The sequence below is a fragment of the Narcine bancroftii genome, chromosome 9, assembly GCF_036971445.1.
Source record: "Narcine bancroftii isolate sNarBan1 chromosome 9, sNarBan1.hap1, whole genome shotgun sequence".
Classification (NCBI taxonomy): Eukaryota; Metazoa; Chordata; class Chondrichthyes; order Torpediniformes; family Narcinidae; genus Narcine; species Narcine bancroftii.
Window position 1 is genome coordinate 107,004,516 of NC_091477.1, and position 21,798 is coordinate 107,026,313.

General features: G+C 36.4%; 1 protein-coding gene across 1 annotated transcript in view; it reads right to left on the reverse strand.

The window, feature by feature from the left end:
- The window catches only part of LOC138742590 (transferrin receptor protein 1-like), a 44,560-nt gene continuing 22,762 nt past the window's right edge, over positions 1-21,798 (reverse strand). Inside the window, exons 9-19 of the mRNA XM_069897202.1 lie at positions 20,008-20,147; positions 18,636-18,799; positions 16,153-16,269; positions 14,648-14,733; positions 13,060-13,123; positions 12,122-12,189; positions 11,441-11,514; positions 10,683-10,767; positions 8,235-8,456; positions 6,330-6,470; positions 1-5,703 (exon numbers count right to left, since the gene is read on the reverse strand). Coding sequence (XP_069753303.1) covers positions 5,461-5,703; positions 6,330-6,470; positions 8,235-8,456; positions 10,683-10,767; positions 11,441-11,514; positions 12,122-12,189; positions 13,060-13,123; positions 14,648-14,733; positions 16,153-16,269; positions 18,636-18,799; positions 20,008-20,147 — 1,404 coding nt within the window. The 3' untranslated portion in view covers positions 1-5,460. The remainder of the gene's footprint in view (positions 5,704-6,329; positions 6,471-8,234; positions 8,457-10,682; positions 10,768-11,440; positions 11,515-12,121; positions 12,190-13,059; positions 13,124-14,647; positions 14,734-16,152; positions 16,270-18,635; positions 18,800-20,007; positions 20,148-21,798) is intronic.

A 21,798-nucleotide genomic window follows, 5' to 3' on the forward strand; every position in this document is an offset into this window, starting at 1 on the left:
TAAATAATTTTAACATTTATTTGAAACCTAGACACAAAGCGGAATAAGATTTAAATCTACATAGCTTTCAGGAAAAGACCGACTTGATCAGATAATGACAGTGATTAAAACAAGTCCCATGCATTGAGAAAACAAGAATAAGACAATTACCAGTTTTCAGAATACAGTGCAGTTGAAGAGCATGATTAAAGCCAGGCTCATTAAGTAGCCAGTGGCTTTGTGAAACAAGGGAATACAAATAAAAGAACTCTAGTATTAAGTGCAAAAGACATTACTAAAATTACTGCAGAATCATTTATCAACAATTTTAGATATTTATGAACATGAACATTACAGAAGCTAAAGAAACCTCGTTGTTACGAATGCAGATTTTCTCATTAGTCTTTTAAATTATAGCCTACATCCTCAGGAATCACAGTTTTAGACATATCTGATAAATCAACATTACCATTTCTAATCTTGGGATAGGTTCAAAGAGGAGGGAGAAATAAAAACAAATTAATATTTCAAATATTTTTCAAAAAACATTGTTGGATTTGGAAAATTAAATTCTCATACATTGCATTAACCTGATCATACTTTATAACAACCATCACAGAGAACCTTCAACCCCATTCATTTATATAAAGAAATGTGAAAGATAGTTGCCCAAACTCCCACAATAAATGGATTTCAAAACACAGCAATTGGGCAAACTTTAAACAATTATTAAATTTCTGTTGATGAAAAAGATTTCCTCTTCTGACAACTGGGAAAACTGCAGGAGAAAATGGACCAGATTTTCTGTCCAACCATTATACTGGTTGTGAAATAAAGCCTCCCAGAAGGCTATGTCACCCTATTCCAGATTTCCTTATGACACAGAGGCTATTCAGCCCATCAAGTCTCTGTCTATACCAAGCACACTGTGTGTGACATAGTGAAAGTTTTGAATTGTAGATCATCAGTCTTAACACTTGGGGAATTTTTGTGTAGTGATAGTGTTCAGGCGTAGATATTTAAACATCATTACTCATCCATATGGCTTGAAAAGGTTAAGCTTTCTGTAGGTCACCCAAGATCGTTTTTTAAAGGGCATAGTTTGCGTTATAAAAAAAGCAAAATTAACCACTTTCTAGGGAAAGGTCAAAATTCAGTCTCTATTTAGAAACCATTTGTCAACCAACCAAATTATCACAGATCCCAATGAAAAGTCATCTTCCCAAAACGTTCACACCCATCTCAGAGATGTTGCTGGGCCTGCTCAGCATTTCCCATTTTCATTTCCAATTATTGCAGACATAGTTGTGTTATTCAGGTACTGAATAACAGAGCCAGCTATAGGCTGATTTGATTCAAAACTTTCAACAATGCAACCAAATTGAATTATAAAGGACGCTCCTTCACTCCTACTCATAGGTAGGATAACAAACATCAGGTTTAGATTGGAGTCCTTATTGATGCCTGGTTGGCCAACAGTCTCCTACCCACAATAAATAACTCACCAGTTATCAGTGTGGAACTTCAAAAATCATATAAATGAAAAATCTTTATAAATGAATCAGCAGTCATTTATAAAGATTTAAATTAGATTTTCTATTGCCCAATTGCTGGTCATTTCTTTTATGACCATTCATCCAAGTAACAATTTGAAACTGAGTTAGAGGTTTGAAAAAATATTCTCAAGGCACTGAAGGTCCCAATGGAGTACACAAACCACAAGCAATATAAACAAGCAAATAAAACTCATTACAGTTGATCAGAAGCACACAATGACCCCATCACTATTCAAGTAACGTTAAATTATGGGAATTCCATTTCCCGATAATTCTTATACACCTTAGTGAAACATGGAAGACACTGCTTCCGATATACACCTTGGTAGGCAAAAACTACCTTATTTTATGACATTATGGAAGACACTGCTCCCGATAATGAGGTTTATAATTTGCAGAAATGTCAGAGGCTTTCATTTCTTAGTAGCAGATGCTGCTTTCTGGTTGACGACAGTATAACCGTCATAATTATGGAAGGCACTGCTTCCGATAATTATCTTATTTTAAAAAAGATAAAACACTATTTATAGTGAACTCTGTCACTGATAAATAAAATAAACATTTCAGTGCTGACTGGTGGAAATAAAATGGCATTACAATTGGGCTCAGTGGTTTCTTCAAGTGCCAAGCATCTGGAACCTGCTATGCCGATTGTTGCACAGCCACTTTACTGCCAATTCTCATATCTTTAAGCTCAAATCTCATTTAACTAGGAGATAGTTCAGATACATCATTTTGAAAAATGCTATACATTGGAAGCACTGAGCCCTGTCACTTTGGTCAATATTCTAGTTTGATAGACAGGCAACAGTGAAATAATCAAATGGGTGTTAAATGGATTAAGAGAACTAAGTATGAGATTTCTTCCCACACCACGTTCTAGGTTTTGAAGACATCAGCAAGCACCATACAATATTCAAACTATCAGCAACTGTACAAATTAAAATGCATTTAAAATTTTCAACAAATCTTGTGATTTGACAAATTATCCTTTACATTCAGTATCTCAAAATATCCACTGAAATTGCAGAACAGAATGCATTTCACACGAGATGCCTGTCTTAATCCATTTTACAACACACTTTTCACTGCATATTTTAACAATTGACATAGAAAAGGGTGATGAACAAAGGTTTACCCATTGTTGGAAATAATGAAGTCACCAAATCCAATAATTTGCTACCAATTTAAAAACACTGTAGTAAAGTAAATAACTTTTTTTGCAACTTCTAATCTTTTGAGTATAACTATGAAGTTCAAATAAAAGGATATCCAGGGTCTGTTCTTCGCAAATCATAATTCTTATGCCACGGAAATACAATTCTCACTTGGATCAAGAGATGCAGCACTCTAATCAGGGGTGGGGGGCGGGAGGGTAGTACTTACTTAAAGAGACCAGCTGCAAAACTCTGGAATTCTACCATTGGTTACAGCTTTAAAAGATTTGTAGTTTTGGGAGCACCAATTAAAAACAAGAAAAGCTCATTGCAGAGGAATTGGGGAGATCACTGCAAAGGTTTTTGTTAGGACTGTGACAGTAATTAAGATTCCAAACTTAACTATGATTCCGAGGGCTGAAGTGGCCTGTTACCGTGTTGTATGTCTAAATTAAAATTCATCCCAGGCACAAAGAAAATGACCTCACACACTCCGCTATAAAAAGTGTGCTTTCAATGACCAAGATCAGGTAAGACATTTATTTCTTCTTCATTTCAGTTTTTCCAGCACTGCAAATTTATTTAAAAAGTTTCCCAGTTACCTTTATTACATAAACATCTCTGCTGCGTAAATAGCCCAATTTATTAATTTTGTCAATGAGGTTGTGTTCTACATGTTGCAGAAAATCCTTTCCAGCAGATTTTAAATGTCTTATCCCTTGCATATTACACTGTTGTATTTCAGATTTCCAACATCAGAAAGGGTAGTTTACTTCCTGCCCCCCACATGCCACTTAATCTTAGCAGTTATTCATACCAATTCCTGCTTCATTTCTTCCCTAATCATTTACTGCTGCAAATAATTATCATTTTGAAATCTGCTCCTCTTAGAAAACATTATAGAAATGTCCTGTAATGCTGCCAATTTGTTTTTTTGTAAATCCCAGTGTATTAATTTGAAAAGATCTCTTTATCACTTCTTGCAGGGTCAATGATGAAAAAAGTTGTTATATTCTAATCAGAATATGAAAATCTGTAATAAATACAACTTTTTTTTGTTCCTTGTGTGCAACGTCATGGGAATTCAACCAATTAATGAGTAGATACTGAATTGAGGCTCATTAGTTTCAATACAAACAGAGTGTGTAAATGCCTGGGTGGATGATTTACGTTAGGCCTCATTATAGCAATGGAGGTGACCAGAGAAACTGCAATGGGAGTAGGAATCGAAGAGTCACCACTTTGCACCATCCAAAGGCCCAAACAATCATTCCAGGTGAAGTAGGGATTCAGTTGGACTTCTTCCAATCCAGTCAACTGTATTCACAATGTGGCCTCCTCTTGGAGACACCAAATGTATATTGGGCAATTCCATCTTGATGTATGCTACTTCCATTCCACACCCCATCTCAAGCTATGGCCTTCCTCCACTGCCATAGTTGCAACATCAACTAAAATAACAACCTTTTAGGTTGTGTCTTGTGTCTCGGCACTTTGCAAACCTCTTGTACAATCACGGAATTTTCCAACTATCATTTTCTATCATCATCCTCACATCCCCTTCTTACCCCATTTCTTTAATTTCCTTCTAATGGTCACTCCTCATATTACCTAATCTTACAGTCTTACACCTCTTTCCTGCCTCCAGTTCTTTGAAAATTAGACTCTCCACAATTCCTAGGAAGAATTACTGGCCCCAAAAACTGACTGGTTTCTTTTTCCCCAGGTGCTGATCAACTGGCTGAGCTCTTCCAACATCTCTATTCATAGTTTCATATTCCAGCATCTGCATTTGTTTTTCCTTAGTATCAATGATATCCTGCATTGAATAACTAAATTTGTAATTTGGCTTGAAGAACAGTTTTTCGGTGTAGTGTAGCACACCAAAAGTAGATCAGTTTGGCTTGTAATATGCACTTTTATAAAAATGTTTTTCACCACCGCCAACATATCTCCCAACCAAACTTCATGCAATTTACTCACCTTCATTGATTTTTTTTTTTTTTGATCATGAATAGTTAAATTCCAGCATTTAACTGTTCATTCAAATCATCCTACCAAGTATTGCCAATAATTTGTTTCAGTTTTAAAGTACCCCTTTGCTCATCACTGCACAATTGAAAATCAACACTAAATCAGCCACATGGAGGGATATACGGCAAAGCCACTTTTTCATTAGCCCAAGTCACACTTGATTCACTGGGTCATCAAGGTGCAATTCTTGTAATATACCAATGATAGAAACTTGCCAACACCTGTGCTAGAAAAATCTGATAAGAGATGATCTTTCAAGCAGCCGCAATGTAATAGCTATTGAGAAATGGTTGCAAGTTCCAGATGTGTTCAAAATGCAAGCATCGCTCTCTCTCTAAGGCTAATGAAAAATGGTTTGCAGCAGTTGTAAAGCAAGTACAGGCAGTTCAAAACGATAAAGCTGAGTTATTACTGCCCCTTTATTTGTACTGCAGAAATTTCTTGTTGATTCTTAAACTTGTATTTTTTTCCCTCTTAAAAGTATCTTTTGCAGCTCAAATGTTATATTAACAATGTTTCTAATTAAAACAAAATAAAGGAATTTGAAGGACAACCTTGGATCTCATCTGTAGTTTCTTTTTCTATATTTGTTACCTGATCTGCTGAGAGTATTCTGCAGTTTTTAAAAATCATATTTCATAAATTCTACAAGTACTAAAGGCAATAATATCTCAGCACATGAGCAAATGTTATGCCTATAGACAAACCATCATAAATGCCGCTGAAGTCACAGATCAGAAGTCATTGCTGCTAGTCCACACTTCTCCAGAAAGTGCATTAGCTGCTCCCTGGATGGTCCAAGTAGCATATGCTATGTCCTCGCGAATCATATTGAAATCAGCAAGGTCTGGTGTCTTCTCCAGAAGTACTAGCTGCTCCAGAATACCACTAAAAGTGTGGTGTCCTTTGCCATACAGCAGGTGTCTATATGGGCAACTGGTTATAGAGACGTAAGGGGAAAGAAAGTGGTATTCCACCTGTTGGAACAAGTAGAATAACTGTTATTCTTTTTTAACTCAACTCACAAACCTAAAATGGAGCTATGAAATATGCTGAAATGCATTGGATGGTACCATTTCTTTTATGTGCAGTAGACATACAGTAAAATCCCTGTTATCTGAAATTCAAACAATTGGCAAAAAAAATTGGGTGAAAATAAATCGATAAATACCATTAATCCAAAAGTTTAAAATTGGCACCCACTAGTGGTTAGTTCACCAATCACGCAACATTCAATCTCAAACAATCAGAACATTTACTTATCCTCAAAGGTGCCAGGGGTTTTACTGTATTTAGGCACTCTTGCCTGAAGTACACATTTAAATGTTACAAAAAGAAGAACACCCCATTTAACACAGGAATGGAAACCACCACAACAATGGCAAATGCTTTCCCAACAGAAACCACATCAGCCAGAAGAATAATTGAATTGTGTATGAGCAATGCTACGCACCCAACAACCAACAAATCTTCTTTCTAAAGTTTACAATCCTAAAATCTGATCTACATTCATCTTACCAAAAATACCCCATTAGTGTTCATCCCAAGTTTTAACATTACAAAGCAGCACAGATCGGAGAAGTGCAAGATCTTAGAAGTTTACCCTCATAATCCGATTGTTGTAGATTCTGCAGATTAAAGTATTATGTAAATCAGATCCACCCATTTCAGAATACAACGTATTTGCAGCACGGAAGTAGGCCCCACGTGCTGAAAATAGCCACTGCATAGTCAGTCCACGTTCCTGTAAAAGGATGATACAAACATATTTCATATTACATCTGACAGGAAATTGATATATAGCCTTCAAAGTACAAAACTGACTACATCTGAATATCTACTTCTGCAGGTGCATCACGGAAAGCATTATTGCTGTATGCATCACAGCATGTTACGGGAGTTGTGCTGTTCAAAATCAGAAAAAGCCACAGAAGTTTGCAAAAGCAGCTCATAACATTATGCAAACTGCCCTCCCTCCATCTACATCTCCCCTTTCCTGAGAAAGGCAGCCAACACACAGAAAGATGCATCAAATTACGGACATTCTTTTCCTCCTCCTGGGAAGAAACCTCAAGAGTATGAAAGCTTGCACCAATAGACTTAAAGACAATTTCTTCTCCACAGGCACTAGGCTCCTGAATGAACCCCACAACAATGCTATCATGCTGCTCTTGCTTGATGATAATTGATCTTTTTCCTTTCCTACAACTCAGTAAACTGTGCACTTTCCACAAAAACGCTTCCCACTGTACTAGTTATTTTGTACAAAATAAACATGAATATTTATCTGAATACCCATTTTCCTCCAGAGATTTTTTAAATTACGTGGAGAAACTGAAGCTAAATTGAAGAATATAGGGAGATCACAGTCATCTCAGTACATATACCAGTACAAAATTTGTTATGTAAATAAATAAAAAATAGGGCAGCCAGAAATAATCATTCTACACCAGGTTTTAAATTAACCCTCAAACAAAAGCCAATGAGGCAGTACATAAACACATTGGATTTACAAGGTCTTTTTCTGACATGGCTTCATTATTCTGGGAGATATTTACTTTACGTTTAGGTCATTTGAGATTGGGAAAGGTGGTGCTTATTGTTACATTAAACAGCCAAAACTTGATTGAAACAAAGAAAGGACCAGTTTGTTGGTGGTAAGTAACAATTATTTCTTCCCAGCAAACAAATGTCTTAAAATTCTTTTGTTGTTCTAGTATTTCAAAATTATAAAATGTGAAGTCTGTCATGTAATATGATTACAATGAGCACTGAAGCAAACCAAAGATAGCAATAAGGGGCAGCTACCAAAAAAAATAACATGCATTTAAAGAACTGTTTCTACTCAAGGGCCAAAGCTCCTTTTTCCAAAATAAATTAGCTGATATAAGCAAACATAACATCTAATCTATATGTTAAGGTTCCATATATGCCAAATAAATAACTAGATAAGCTCCTTTGGCTTGTTATTTAAATATTAAAGATTGACCAGGGTAAATATGTTGCAATGTTTCGAGCAGTGACATAGAGCATCTCCATTTTCCATGCAAACTGGGAAGAGGCGGGGAGAATTTCTTAGCAGTGTAGATCTGACCCATCAATTCCAACAGGAAATTTATAAATAAATCCAATTCAAGATGTGGGCATCACTGCAGGGTCTAAATTCATTACCCATTGGGAACCACCTTTTTGTACTGCTACATTCTAGTGAATATAGTCCCAAAGTGTCTGAGGATGTTGACGAAGTATTTCTGAAAAATACCTCAAAATCCTGACGGATCTGGCTTTCCCACATACCTGCAATCTTTATCAGAAATCACCTGGAGATTTCAGAAGGTGCACAATAACCATTAACCCCTTCTTGGTTATAAGCATCCACGATTCATTGAGCAAGCAATTCGAATAAATCCAGAGACTTGTATCAGCTCAAACTTTCTTCCCCCATTATCCATGTCACAGTCCCTCCCATTCCATCCAATTAGCACTAAAGATTCTATATATTGTTTACCTCCAGCATTGGTTTGTATTGTTGAATTTTAACGATGTGCTCAGTCAGTTCGTTAGAATATTTGTGGTAATCAAGTGGAAGGCTATGGTGCATGACTAGCTTAATTACTGAAATTCCAATGACTTCAGCCATGGCACGACCTATAACCTCAAGCTTTTTGTTAGTGAACTGCAACAGGGTGTCCAATGTATCCACTTCTGTATTGTATGGATATTTATCACCCTGAAAATGACAAGATCAGTAAAAAATATTACAAATCCAAAGAAAACAACTGACTTCATCAATTCACGATAATATTGAAATACAATGAAATAAAAACAAAATACAGAAAAATGCTGTAGGGGTGGAATCTGGCTGAGATCTTTCTCCACAGTCTTACATATATAAATCATTGGTTATGTATCTTTATCTTTGCTACTGCATTTAACAGGAGTGGCCAAACTTGCTTAACACAAAAGTCATATACGATAAACTTCAGATGTATGAGAACTGCAAGCCATAAAAAATATATTACAAACACATTTTTACTAACATGCAGAGTTTGTAACAAAAACATATAAATAAAAAATATATGTACATAATATTTATTGATTTATGTAGCTTTTAAACTGCTAATTTGTATTAGTTTCAATAGTCAAAAAGTTCACACGTATTTAATAGTTGAATTTTGTGGATAAATTTTTAGGGTAAAATTTAGGAGTTTGACAATTACACACATACTTCTTTTAACTGGGGCATGGGACCTTGGTTGGGCAGTGGCCTGAACTAGGCATAGATCCATGGTCGGGGTGTCAGTAGCTCGGATGGGGCGATGGGAGGCGCCCAGGGCATTGGGAACTCAGACAGGTGGCAGTTTGGGGTGTCAGCAGCTTGAATGGGCGGATGGCCAGGAACTTGGATGGGCAGCTGGGTGGCATTTCAAGAGCTCAGATAGAATGGTGGCCAGGGCATCGGGAGCTCAGATGGGCAGCAGGCTAGGTCAAAAATCAGAAGTTAGGACATTCGAGAGATCCAGTGGACAGATGGCTGGGGTTAGGATCTGCAGCCGGGGTGTCAGGAGTTTGGATGGGAGGTCGGCAGGGGCAAGGATCCAAAGTCAGGGTGTTGGGAGATCCAGTGGGTGGGCGGCTGGGGCATTGGGAATTTGGATCACACACTCGGCTAATTCCATTGTTCACAAAAGCCACTCGCTCCAATTGCAACTGCTAACTACCCCCACTATCATGACACAACCAAGGTACTCCTGCGAGCCACGGTTTGGCCACCCCTGCTAATTAAAGGACACGGTTTGACGTGCTGAGTTTCTTCAGCATTTTGTTTTTTACAGCATCTTGTTGGACATATAACACTCCTAACCATTTATTAGCAAAATTTAAAAAACAAATGAAGAAAAACATAAGAAACAGAAGTAGTTGGGACATATCAACCTTTTAGCCCCTGATCCACATTCAATATGGTTTTGGGTGATTTGACCTTGGCCTCAGCTAAACCTCTTGCTTCCCCAGAGGCCAGATTCACCAGACTCCTACTGCTCATGCCCTAAACAATGCTAGAAAGCAGGTATTGTACTGAATTCTAGTCTTGCCTGAGCTCTAGGAAATATAAGATTAAATCAGTTCCAGAGATGAGTGCACTGCTCAGTCTCAAATTAAAATCCATTCTGATTTCTTGTCAGCACAAACCACTCCAAAGTTCAAGGACTTTTTTTATGTATACTGTATATAAACCAGTCTCCACAGTAGAATTCGGTCAGGCTTGGATCAAAAAACCAAATTCCAGATGTAATCGGCAGGCTGGCCTGGCAGCCACTTTGAGTTTGCTCCTCTTGTCAAGGTGTGGCCTGACCTGCTATTTTCAGCATTTTCTGTTTTTGTTTCAGAGCTTCCTGACACGTTACCCACGATAGCTACGCCCCAAGACCCCATCTTGGTCAACTTGTCATGACTTGACCACTTATTGACCCAGAAGAGAGTTGAGTAATTCAGTGTCCAATTCAGTGAGAGAGAAATGAAGGTGAGCAACAGGTTGTGTTGGTTCTATACCAGAATGTTTTTTTTTAAATTGGAGGTTATTTGCAAAAGGATCAACATTTTGCTATTAGGTGAAATTATGCAAATTTGTGGATTTGTAGAGATCCAGTCCAAACTCAAAGATAGGATTCCCCCACCCTACCACTTGTAATACAAATATGACACATTGTTCAATTTACTGGCTACACTACTGAATGAAGAGATCAACTCCAACAGCAAGAGTGACTGAAGCACCATCAGCTTTTCCTAAATTAGCTTCTTTTGGCATTCAATATAATAACACAAGTAAAAGGAAATATTCTATCGTAGATACTCAAGAGAGTTTCAGTACTATGGACTGGGGTACAGGTTGAAGGGAAAGATGGGTTGCACCACAAATCTCCCTCAAGGCTTTTCATGAATCTGAAGGTCAACATACCATGACAAATCTGAGTCCCACAGCTGGGATCCCACCAATTGCCAAGAATGCATAAACACTGGTATCCATAGGCATTGGCGTCAAACTGCAAGGAAGAATAATTAGTAAAACTAATTAGTAGAACTGCCAAAAGATATCAATCTTTTATTACATCTACATTATACAAGTGAATTTCTGATCAGATCCATCTCATTTAATTTTGAATAATTGAGCTCAGATAACATTTTCTTTGTGCAATTAGGTATTCTTTGAAGCACTAAAGATTATTTTCTGGAATTAATTTTTGAATTAAACCATGTCTTTACTGATATTTTTTGCAAAGATACTGCAATCCCCTGGATTACATTTTTTTTTAAATGAAGTATAGTTCAAGGAGCCTGGTACCCGCCTTCTGATTGGTCATTCCACTTCACATGCATGTAACATGCTCTGAAATTAGCATTATACAAGAACAAGCTTTACTTTATTCTTTGCAGCAAAGTAAATCTGAAACAGGAAGGTTCACCCAAGATTCAAGAGGGCACTTAGAAAGCATCTTAAGTACATGTCAGATTTATTTATTGGAAAAAGTATAGGACATAAAATTTTAACTAACATTGCCAGGGTATCTCAAAATGTTTCTTAAATAATTAGAATCGAGTTCCAAAAATAACATAAGCAAGAAAATCTCTCAAATTGCAAATAGGTTAATCAGACTAGTTAATTCAGAAAATGTTATTCAAAGGAAAATTGAATTAAAACAAAGATTAAAAACTTACACCGCTTCCTCCCAATTTCTATTACGTGCAAGAGCTAATTTGAAAATAGTTTCTGAAGATAATGGACTCTTTACCTGTGGAGAAATATATGACCTTAATAAATACATTATAGAAAACCAGCAGTTTTCTTTTATCAAACATACAGTGGCATAGAAGGCTCAGTGATCTAAATGCTTAGCTAGCAATAAGTAGCACAGAAATCCCTCAACTCTCTTCCATATTGTCACATGGCAGGAATATTTTGAATTTAAAATCCTGACAATTTCAAAGAGTCCCAGTTGCCTACCAAAATTGTAGAGGAGGCAAGGATTAAATATAAAATCCTGGATCAATTTAGATTTATTACAGCCAGAGCCAGTGACTGCTTGACTCATCAGAAATGAGCAGTCACTGGCTCCGCCTGAAAAGGATTGTATCTTGGCTCCAAATGATCATTAGGAGAAACAGTTATGGAACACACACCCATGTTTGATCAGCTTCTGGTAGGCCTGCCATGGCAGAGGGTGCCTTGTGTTTAAAAGGCCGAAACACCCAATGTCAACTGAAGGTGTGTCTGATATCGGATAATATCCTCTAGTGTAATTGAGGCAATTGACTGTACTAAAGCTATGACAGGATCAATCTAAACAATAGCATCAGAGATTGTAACAGTTAGTCCTCTAAATAAACTTGTATTCTTACCATAGAAATAGAATCTCGAATTAGTCTATGCATCATGGAACTGCCAAACATTTTGAAGTCGTTTCCTCCTGGGACAGAACAGAAACCACAATTAGTCCACTAGGAAAGTGTTTCTACTCATGCTTGGATTTGACAGAATTAGGTTTTCTTTATCCCATAAAACAAAAATCAGTTTGGAGGTGCAACCAATAAGGTTCCATAGTGGATTTAAACAGTAAGAGGCCAAGGTATCAGAGTTCATTGGTTTATGATCGATATGTTAGAATAATTGCATTCTCCTCTTGATTAAAATTTCTACAAGACCTTGGGAGTGGGGGATGGAAACAAAAATAGATGAATTGCTTAAGATTTAATTTAAATTTTTGGATCTCTCCCTTGTTCTTTAAGTATTAAGGAATACTTGAGTAATTGGTAAGTTACAACATCAGTCAATATATATTGGAACAAAATTAAGAGTGGTTCTTTTTTCCTCTTTTCCTCCTTTTTTTTCTATTCTTTCCAACATTAATGTTTGGAAATCAAGTATTTACTTGGCTTTGTGACAGTTTACTATGCAACAAACCAGTCATGAAATTCTGATGGGAAAAAAATCCTCAAGGAACAGGCAGGTTAAATAGAATTGCATTAGCCACATTTACTCATTCTATCGTCATGAGTCTAGCATGTTCGTATAATACTCTTGAATTGGTAAGAACACACAGTACCCAAGTTCAAATATTATGGCAACCTCTTCCGAGGTTCCTGATAATCTTAAAACAGATACTTAGCATTGAATTATCTGACAAACTGCAACCTTCAAAAATTTTAACTACCTTCAGTGCATTATATAGCCCAGTTCACTGATGGTTTTTATCAAATGCTTATAAACAATTTTCCCCCACATTTGCCCAATATCTACTTCCACAAGAACAAAAAAATACCATTATACATGCACCTACCTAACACTGCCTTGTCAAGGCTAAAGTAGGCACAGATCTTCAGATGCATCACAGACATGTATCCCTGAGAAGAAAGATCAGTTAAAATTAATACCATCTCCTGTTTAACAAATTATATATTTTTTTTTAAATAAAATCCTCTTTTCACCCAATTCTTAAGGTGGATAATAAATCGAACCTCAAATATTTTTTGACAACACATCAGATGCCAATTGCCTTTATGTTAATTTAGGACTAACTGTTTAACTCCCATCACACTTCTAGGATATGCTGAAGATCACACATTAGGTTAACTGGTTAAAGCCAAAAAAAAGTTGTTTATGGTAACGAATTATGCCAGTTGATAACCACACGAAAAGATTAATGCAAGTCTCAGTTCAGGTCAGTTTCAAATCTCCCGAGTTTATTTTAGCCAAGGAAAGTAGTTCAAAGAAAAATATTACTCATTGTTTAACATCAAGTTCTATATGTTCAAAGCAACTCTAATTTGGCTGAATCAATTCACAAGTCTTAGGACTGAAACTTGCAAGATACTAGTTTCAACCTGCAGAAACATGGTTCAACATAACTGATGACTTTAAACACTTCTGGACTACTTTAATATAGTAGAGATGTACCTGCCTATCTAATAGCAATCTTAAAAGATTAAAAGAAGATTTTTATACACAAACACTGGTAGTATTTCAGTAAACTGTTGTTTTACAAAAAGAATGTTCTAATGCAACCCAGTTTTTTTTGAGAGCACATTTGGCAGCTTTAAAAGTGCAGAGCCTGCACTCGTGATTGTGTTATGTGGGAAAGCAGTTTACAGATGGAGACTGAATGAAATACAGTGTGCCATTTGTTACAATTAACACATTCTGGGTGGTGCTTTTGATTCAATGAACTATCAAATTTGAAGGATAAATCTTGTGCATCCAAGGGTTGCAAGACACACTCGCAAGGCTGCAATGCTTGACATTCAGTGTAATAAAAGATGATGCTGAGATTTGTTGAAGTAAATGCTCCACCATCAAGCAATATATTGGAAACTGTGCCTGACAAATGAGTAAAAATGCACAAAACTATATCAAAATATTTAATCAGAAAATTACAGTAAAAGTCCAAAAAATTGAATGCCAGAAAAATCTGGACTACCTGAGGATCCAGACTTCTCGAAAACTCTCAAACTTTTTAAATTTAGCGGGCTTTTGTATCGGTGCGTGCAGGTGTAAGCACCACAGATGCACAGAAGTCGCGGAAATTAACAATTTTTTTTTGTACATGGTAATTTGATAGAAAAAATGCTTTGTTAATAAATTATCAAAATGTACCTGTTCATCTCTTCTTTATTTTCCTTAAATTTGAATTTTAAAAGTACTTCCCAAGTATCTGGTAAATGAAAATCCAGACCAACCCTATCCCTGAGGAGTCTATCGTGTAAATAGTTTGGAAGCTAATTTCTATCCAAGGTATTGTATATTATTTGTTGTTGTTTAAACAAAATACATGCTCAAATACAGCAAGTAATAATTTTGGTGTATATGTACATTCTTTAATTACATGACAGAAACAATGTCGTTAGAATTTATGTGGTCAAGGCGGTTACCTCCAGCCATTCTGTTGCTCCAATTGCTCCAAAATCACCACCGCTCCAGCTGGCGAAGATAACACTTCTTCTTGGTCTGAACCCATCTATAAAATCAGTATTCAAACAATTTACAGTCTAGCAGGTCTTTAAACACCCACAATGCCTGGTCAAGTACTACAGAGCTGAGCAAAAACAAATACATCTAAAAGCAATGTACAGCACAGGCAGGAATCGGAAATGAAACAAAAAAATGCTTCAAATACTTAAAAGATCTGATACCTGTGATTTTCTAAATCAGGTATTAAATAAAATCACAAAAAGCAACATACCAAAAAAAAATCCAGAGATCTTTCTTCTAAGTAATATAAGAAGTAAAGAACTTGGCCTCGATTTGGATGGAACACAAAAAAGATTTATTAGGATAGCCTTAACTGTAGCAAAAAAATGTATTATGTCAACCTGGAGATCAGAAGATAGCCTGAGAATACAGCAATGGTACATAGAAATGAATAAATGTATTCCATTGGAAAAAAAACCATACAATTTAAGAAATAACATCACAGTATTCAAACAAATTTGGGAATCGTACATGGAACACAACGGAGAAGTCCTACCGTGGACCTCCACCCCCTAAAATGACAGAAGGAGAAGACGATGAAATGAACTGACCCAGTGTGTAAAAGTGGATGACACATATTTTCTTGTTTAGTTTCATTGTGTGATGGCATTGTTTAATGTATCGTATATGTTGAACGTTGAGTGGGTGGGGAGGAGGGAGGGGGGAAAAGGGGAGAAAATGACACTGTGTATATTCAAGAGGGAAATGTTTATGTGTATTTTGGTCACAATGGTTCATAGTGTGAAAAATAAAAAAATTTAAAAAAAATACTTAACAGATCAGCAGATCAGGCCATACCTGAGCATTTCACCAGCAGTTTTGTTTTAGACCTCAAACACAATGATTCTTAACATTTTCATCAACTTGCTCTTACTCTTTGACAAATAGAGATGAGAGAGAGAGAGAGAGAGAGAGGGCAAGCTGTTGTTGAGTTTGCTCTGCTGGCAACTGATCCATTTTCTTGCTCTTGCAACATTCCACCTTGTGTCTCTGGAAGTCAATCTATCCCCTCAAACACATTCAATGAATTGGCCTTTACTACTAAGATTGGAATTCCACAGATTCATAACACTTCAATTGAAAGAATTTTCCCTCTACAAATCCTAAAGGATTCTGAGATTGTGTCCCCATCCAGATGCTCTCATGGGCATTTATCGTTCTTATCCCCAGTCTTTATAATTGGTTTTTATAATCTTCTCCCCAAACTTTCATGATCTTCACATTTATGATTTCTTCATCTCTGCTTTTTCCTGGGTCTCTCTGTGCTTTCACACACATTCTCCCTCTTTATAGCCATGGCTATTCACTCCAAATCCTCTCTCTCTATTCAGGGACTCCACTTTCATTTGCACTAATCAGATCCACTGGACGTATTCATCACAAGCCAAATAAGATCGGTTTTCACCTTCAACCATCTTTGAAAACACTCTTGCCATCTCCAACAACAAAGCAGTTCCTACTCCAGATTCTGCTGCACCAGTGCCGAAGGAGTCGCGCTGCGCACCAATCACAACATAATGATCTAAAATGGAAAAATGTCATCTTTTTAAAATGGCAGCGACATTAATCTGCATACATGAAGAAATACAGTCACCCCAGGTTTTTCCATATTAACACCTGCAATATCTGTTGGAAGATTCTGATCAACATGAAAGCTAGAGTGCTTCTAAAGTAATTGTTTTACAAAATGAGCAATCAACATTGAACACAAAGAAATTTGTAGATGGTCAGACAATAATTTCAGTTCAGTTCAGGATAAGTTTCCAATTATCCATCCAGTTGATCCATAGAGGGGAGTGGTCTGGAGGGTTTGTAGAATGGGTGCAGGTCAGTGGGACTAGATGAATGATGTTTGGCACAGACTAAAAGGGCCTAATGGTCCATATTTCTGTGCTGTAGTTTTCTATGGTTCTACTGTAGATTTCCCACTACAAGCAGTTCCCAGGTTAAGAACAAGATCAGTTCCTAAGCCCGTCTTTAAGTCGAATTTGCAGGTAAGTCGGGACAGGTACATATGGTTCTTATTTAGCGTCAGTTAGTCAAATGTTCGTCTTACTATATATACTAGCTATCCTATCCATCCCCTCATTATGTCGTCGACCTCTATCTGGACACTTCCCTCACATACAACCCCCACCCTAGCCTTCAGCATAAACTCAGCCTTCTCACAATGGCAATACTGCAGCTGAGGCAATGCAAGGCAAATCTGCTCTTACTCTCTCCAGTGCAACACGTTCTGCCTAGAGGGTGTTGACTGGAGCTGCGCAGATGTTTAAACTGATGCCACTGGATATCTTGCACTTACTGAGGATTCCAAGAGAGCCATCAAGACCTTAGAATAGTGTCATCCCAGAGGAAAGGCATTTCAGGGAAAAAGAGCACACTCTCTGTCTGAGCATGGAAATAGCCGTTCTGCTTTTGGTGCTTTGAACAAACCCACAGCCTCTGACACAAGTTCAGGTGCCTCAACACTTAATATAGGTTGACTTGAAGGGTGTATCAGGGTGCAATGAATGTGAAAAACCAACAAGGTTTGGTTGGGACTCCTGTGTGCGGCTGTCGGGCCCTTCTGGGGTGATTTCCAAATGAATGGATACCATGGGATGTTTCACTTTCGTTTGTTGACATTCTTTTCAGCTAGTTGCAGGGACTTCATTACCGATTGAGGATCATGAAGCCAATGCACGTGGGAGTGCTGCTGAAGGAGGCATCAGGTGATCAGACTCAAAATAGTGGACAATGTTCTTCTTTGAGCCGACGACTGGTAAAGCTGCGCCTAGTCCGTTTGTAATTACAAACTGTCCGTAAATTGGATGTTCGTAAGCCAGGGACTGCCTGCACCTCCATTCAAATCACACCTCCCATCACCATTTTATTTATATCAAATTAACACAATGCTGATTCCTGGAATGGACAACAATTTTTTTCTCTCAAAAGGTTTTCTTCCTGAAAAAAAAAAATTGGGGATTGTGATAGGAGGTTCAAGCTGAACACAAAGAGAATTTCAGATTTTCTGTATCATGCAGGAAGTTGGAGAAACATTAAATCAACTTTTATGGAATTGAGTCTGTTTAATTCCAAAAGCCAAGCTCTCCAGTTGACTGCACATGTTGCACAACAAATGCGAGGAGCCAAAGGTTTGTCTAGCTCACCAATTTTACAACCAAAGCAGAGCTCATAGGCTATCTTAAGTGCAGTCATGTTGCGTCTTTGATCTTAAGCGTATACTCTCCACAAATGTAACAATGTATTACAGCTGTTGTGACATTGATATGACATTTCTGCTGTATTGAATCTTGACAATAAATGGTGTTTTTAAGTACATTCACTCTGCTATTGTCTGAAGAACATGTGCATCAACATGCATTTAATCCATATCAATGTAATGCATAGCATGTTTATGTGAGCTGCTTTTATAGCCTGTCTACATCTATCCTGACTAAGCATGCCCAGGCCCAAGACATAGCACCTGCACTAAATGCATGCCCAAGCATTCTTGGACTGACTGCTTGCTTTGTGGGAAATATACTAGTAGACTTAAAATGATAGGAAATTACAAAAATACGTTACATCTTAAAAGCCGTATGTAACAAGAAAACTTTAAGGCGATTATCGTGATCAGCAGCCCAAAATCCATAAAATATACCTGAAAGTGTTCAGGTAGCAAATTCTTTGTTGTCCAGTGTAATCTGCAAAATCCTAATAAATTTAACTGCATTTTGATTTTTAGAAATTTTTTCCTGCAATTATTCAATCTGAGGCAAAAGCTAGTAAGAGAAAAATACTAACAAATATTTGTTCTCCTGCCTCTAGTCCTTATCTGAACTAATTTTTACTAATCTGTCATGGTTTATCATTAACTTTAAGGATATCATGTTAGCAACTTACCCATCTCTTCGTTACCCTTAATGACACCAAATACATTATGGATCTCTCTTATTTCTTCAACATTATTTACTTCCAGCTTTATTTGTCCACCATCATTAAACCCTGGTCCAAGTTTGGATCCAATGCCTTGCCAACTGGTTGGAGCATCTGCACCACCAAGAAAACTAAAAAAAAAATCAAGATTACTAAAATCTGCAGAATTAAAGAAATACAAAACATGTTAACTTTGAAAATGAAGACTAATATAAAATATAAAGCAAAAGAGAGTAGGTCTATGACCACTATATTTGAATGTCAATTCAGTAAAAAAAATCTTAACATTATGCACAACTGAGTCACAAATATCAAATATTCTAAAGCTCATTTGTACTAAGCTAATAGATCAGTATAATGTTGCAGGCCACTAGGATGAGAGTGGTGAAAAACAAAGCCCTGAAGTATTCCGAACAATGAGAAATCATTCAAAGAGGCAGATGGGAAAACGGGGGATTTGGACTGTGTGAATAGAGCAGTCCAAAACCTCTTCTGCAAAACCCAATTTTATGTTTCAAATCACTTCTATATTCTGTCCAAGTTAATCCAATTCATAAAAGCCAAAAGATTTTCCTTCTTTTAAAAAATCTAGCTTCCCAATTCTTTCTGTCAAAGGGCCAATGGTCCACTACCCAGACTTGTGATTTCTTCCCTTCTAACCCACAATTTCATCACCTGTACTTTTTTTCTGTACAAATCTGGAAGGCCTCAGCAGGTATGGTATTTCAAATAATCATACAGGCTCATAACAGCTCTTTCAAACAGTTCTTTGGAACTAGAATTAAAAGGCATTGAGATACCTACACTCGTGAGTCATATTATAGTGGCAGACCCAGCAATACAATTAGAGTAGGATACAAAACTCATTCTGAACTGTAAGAGGACACAATATTGGGCTTCTAGATTTCAGGTCCCAAGGCTCTCGCTTCAGCATCAGCAAGGTGAATATGGTACACTTCCAAACTGCAGGTACAACCCCCACATATTGCCCTGCACACCTATTTGTATGGCAGCAAGAGGGCCAGAAAAGGCACTGTGAGGATGAAAGCCTGGGATAGTAGGGTTCCCAGGTTGGAACTTTAATGAATGGAAAGTTCAAAGATGGAAGCTTCCCTGAAAGTTAGAAATTTCTCATCCCAGCAAAATGGTGAAAAATCTAGTTGAAATAAGAGGGTTTTTTTTAAAAAGTAAAAAAGAAAATCATTCAAAGATTCTTGACTGTGTTAATCAAAAGTGATGGAAGTGTGAATAATATGGTTAACATGATCCTTCCAAGGACAAATGCTTCCAAAGGTCAAGACAATTATACGACCATATTTAACAATGCAAGTGTAATAACCGGAGAAGTCGAGAGGCAACATTGGCGCTGATTGAATGAGCCAAAATCCCAGGAAGTCCTGATGATTTGGTTGGAGGAAACTGTGTATGATTGAAAGATGGAAATCCAGGTGACCGAGGATCACCTAAGCCCATATGAACCTTTAGGAAACAAAATAAAGCACTTGTAACTATATGCAATTAACAAAATGATCAATCACTTGAGGGCAGAGAATATTTTTCTTTGCATATTTAACTACACATGAGTAATAATAAATTGATAAGTGGAAAAATTTAATTGTATAACATGCAAGTTAATTAATACTATATTAAATTTCTCATTATATTTCCAGATGACTTGAAATTCTTCCAGTACAAAACTCTAGTCACTTTTCTCCACTCTAAGCATTCATATATTTTTAAAATATTTTATTTAAATTTTTTAAATCACATAACATAACATTGGTTACAGTATATTAGTACAACATAATGTAATTAAATAAAAACCCCCAACCTTTCCAACCACCCCACTAATGCCCTCCCTCCTCGTTTACCCACCTACAAAGACAAGAAAAAGGAGATCATCAACAAATACAGTCGTATTCAAATTTTTTGGTTGCGGAAGCAGTGACATCCACCAAAGCAGACTGAGAGATCAAATTTTAACACCAATAGCTTTCAAATATGGGCTCCAGATTTTAGTAAAGAAAAAATATTTATCTCTCAAGTTGTATGTTGTTTTTTCTGAAGGAATACAAGCTTTCATTTCATTATGCTAACTTTTAATTCTTAAAACCAAATCAGACTTCAATGTAATAGCTAAACATTTTTTTTAGAAACAGCCAAAGACTAGTGTAAAAATTCAATTTGATACAATCAATCTCATTCTTAAAGCGATTGACTTAATATCCCCAAAATAACAATGAATCAAATGGTAAATCTTTTTAATACCTACTATAAAAACAATTTTATTTGTAACCAAAAACTTTTAACCTTAAGGGAAGACCAACTCGAATGACCACACCTAAAACAAATCTGAAGAAATAAGTTGATTTTTTTTTCCAATTTCTGAGGGGTTAAATACAATTGATGTAAAAAATTATATTGTACCAACCTATAAAGTACATTTAGTCATATTATCCTTTCACAAAGTTCTCCAAACACTTTAATCTATCTTTCTATTCAAATCCAATTCCCATTTCATTGTCGATTTATGAACATCTAATTTAGGGATTTTATTTTGTAATAACTTGTACATCTCAGAAATAAATTTACTTGAATCTTCCTTCGTAAGTAATAATTCTAAAGAAGATTGCCTAGGTAATTTTAAACTATCAAATTTTTATTTTCTGATAAAAACAGAAAAAAGTATTTGAAGGGATTTGAAACTTCTCTTTTATACGATCAAAGGACAAAAATCTCCCTGCTTCAAAACGATCTTCAACTTTTGTTTTTAAATTGCCATTTTCCTCCATATTTTCAAAACTGATTATCTGCAGTAAAAGGAAAAGGTTTATTCTGATTTTAATTTTCATTGAAATCTTCCCATTCCCACCTATCTGTTAAACAATTTTATTTCATATTTCAATTAAATGTTTTAAAATTGGTGGGTCTACACCAATTAACAATTTTGAATTCCATTTATAAATAAATTCAGCCATAAACTTCTCGTTAATTTTATCCAACTCTATTTTCGCCCAAATTTGCAGATGATGTATTAATTTATATAACAGGTCTGGAGAATTCTTTGCAAGATTAAGGTGCAATATTGGGTTATAAAATTAATTGAGATAAAAGTGAAGTTTTGTCATTG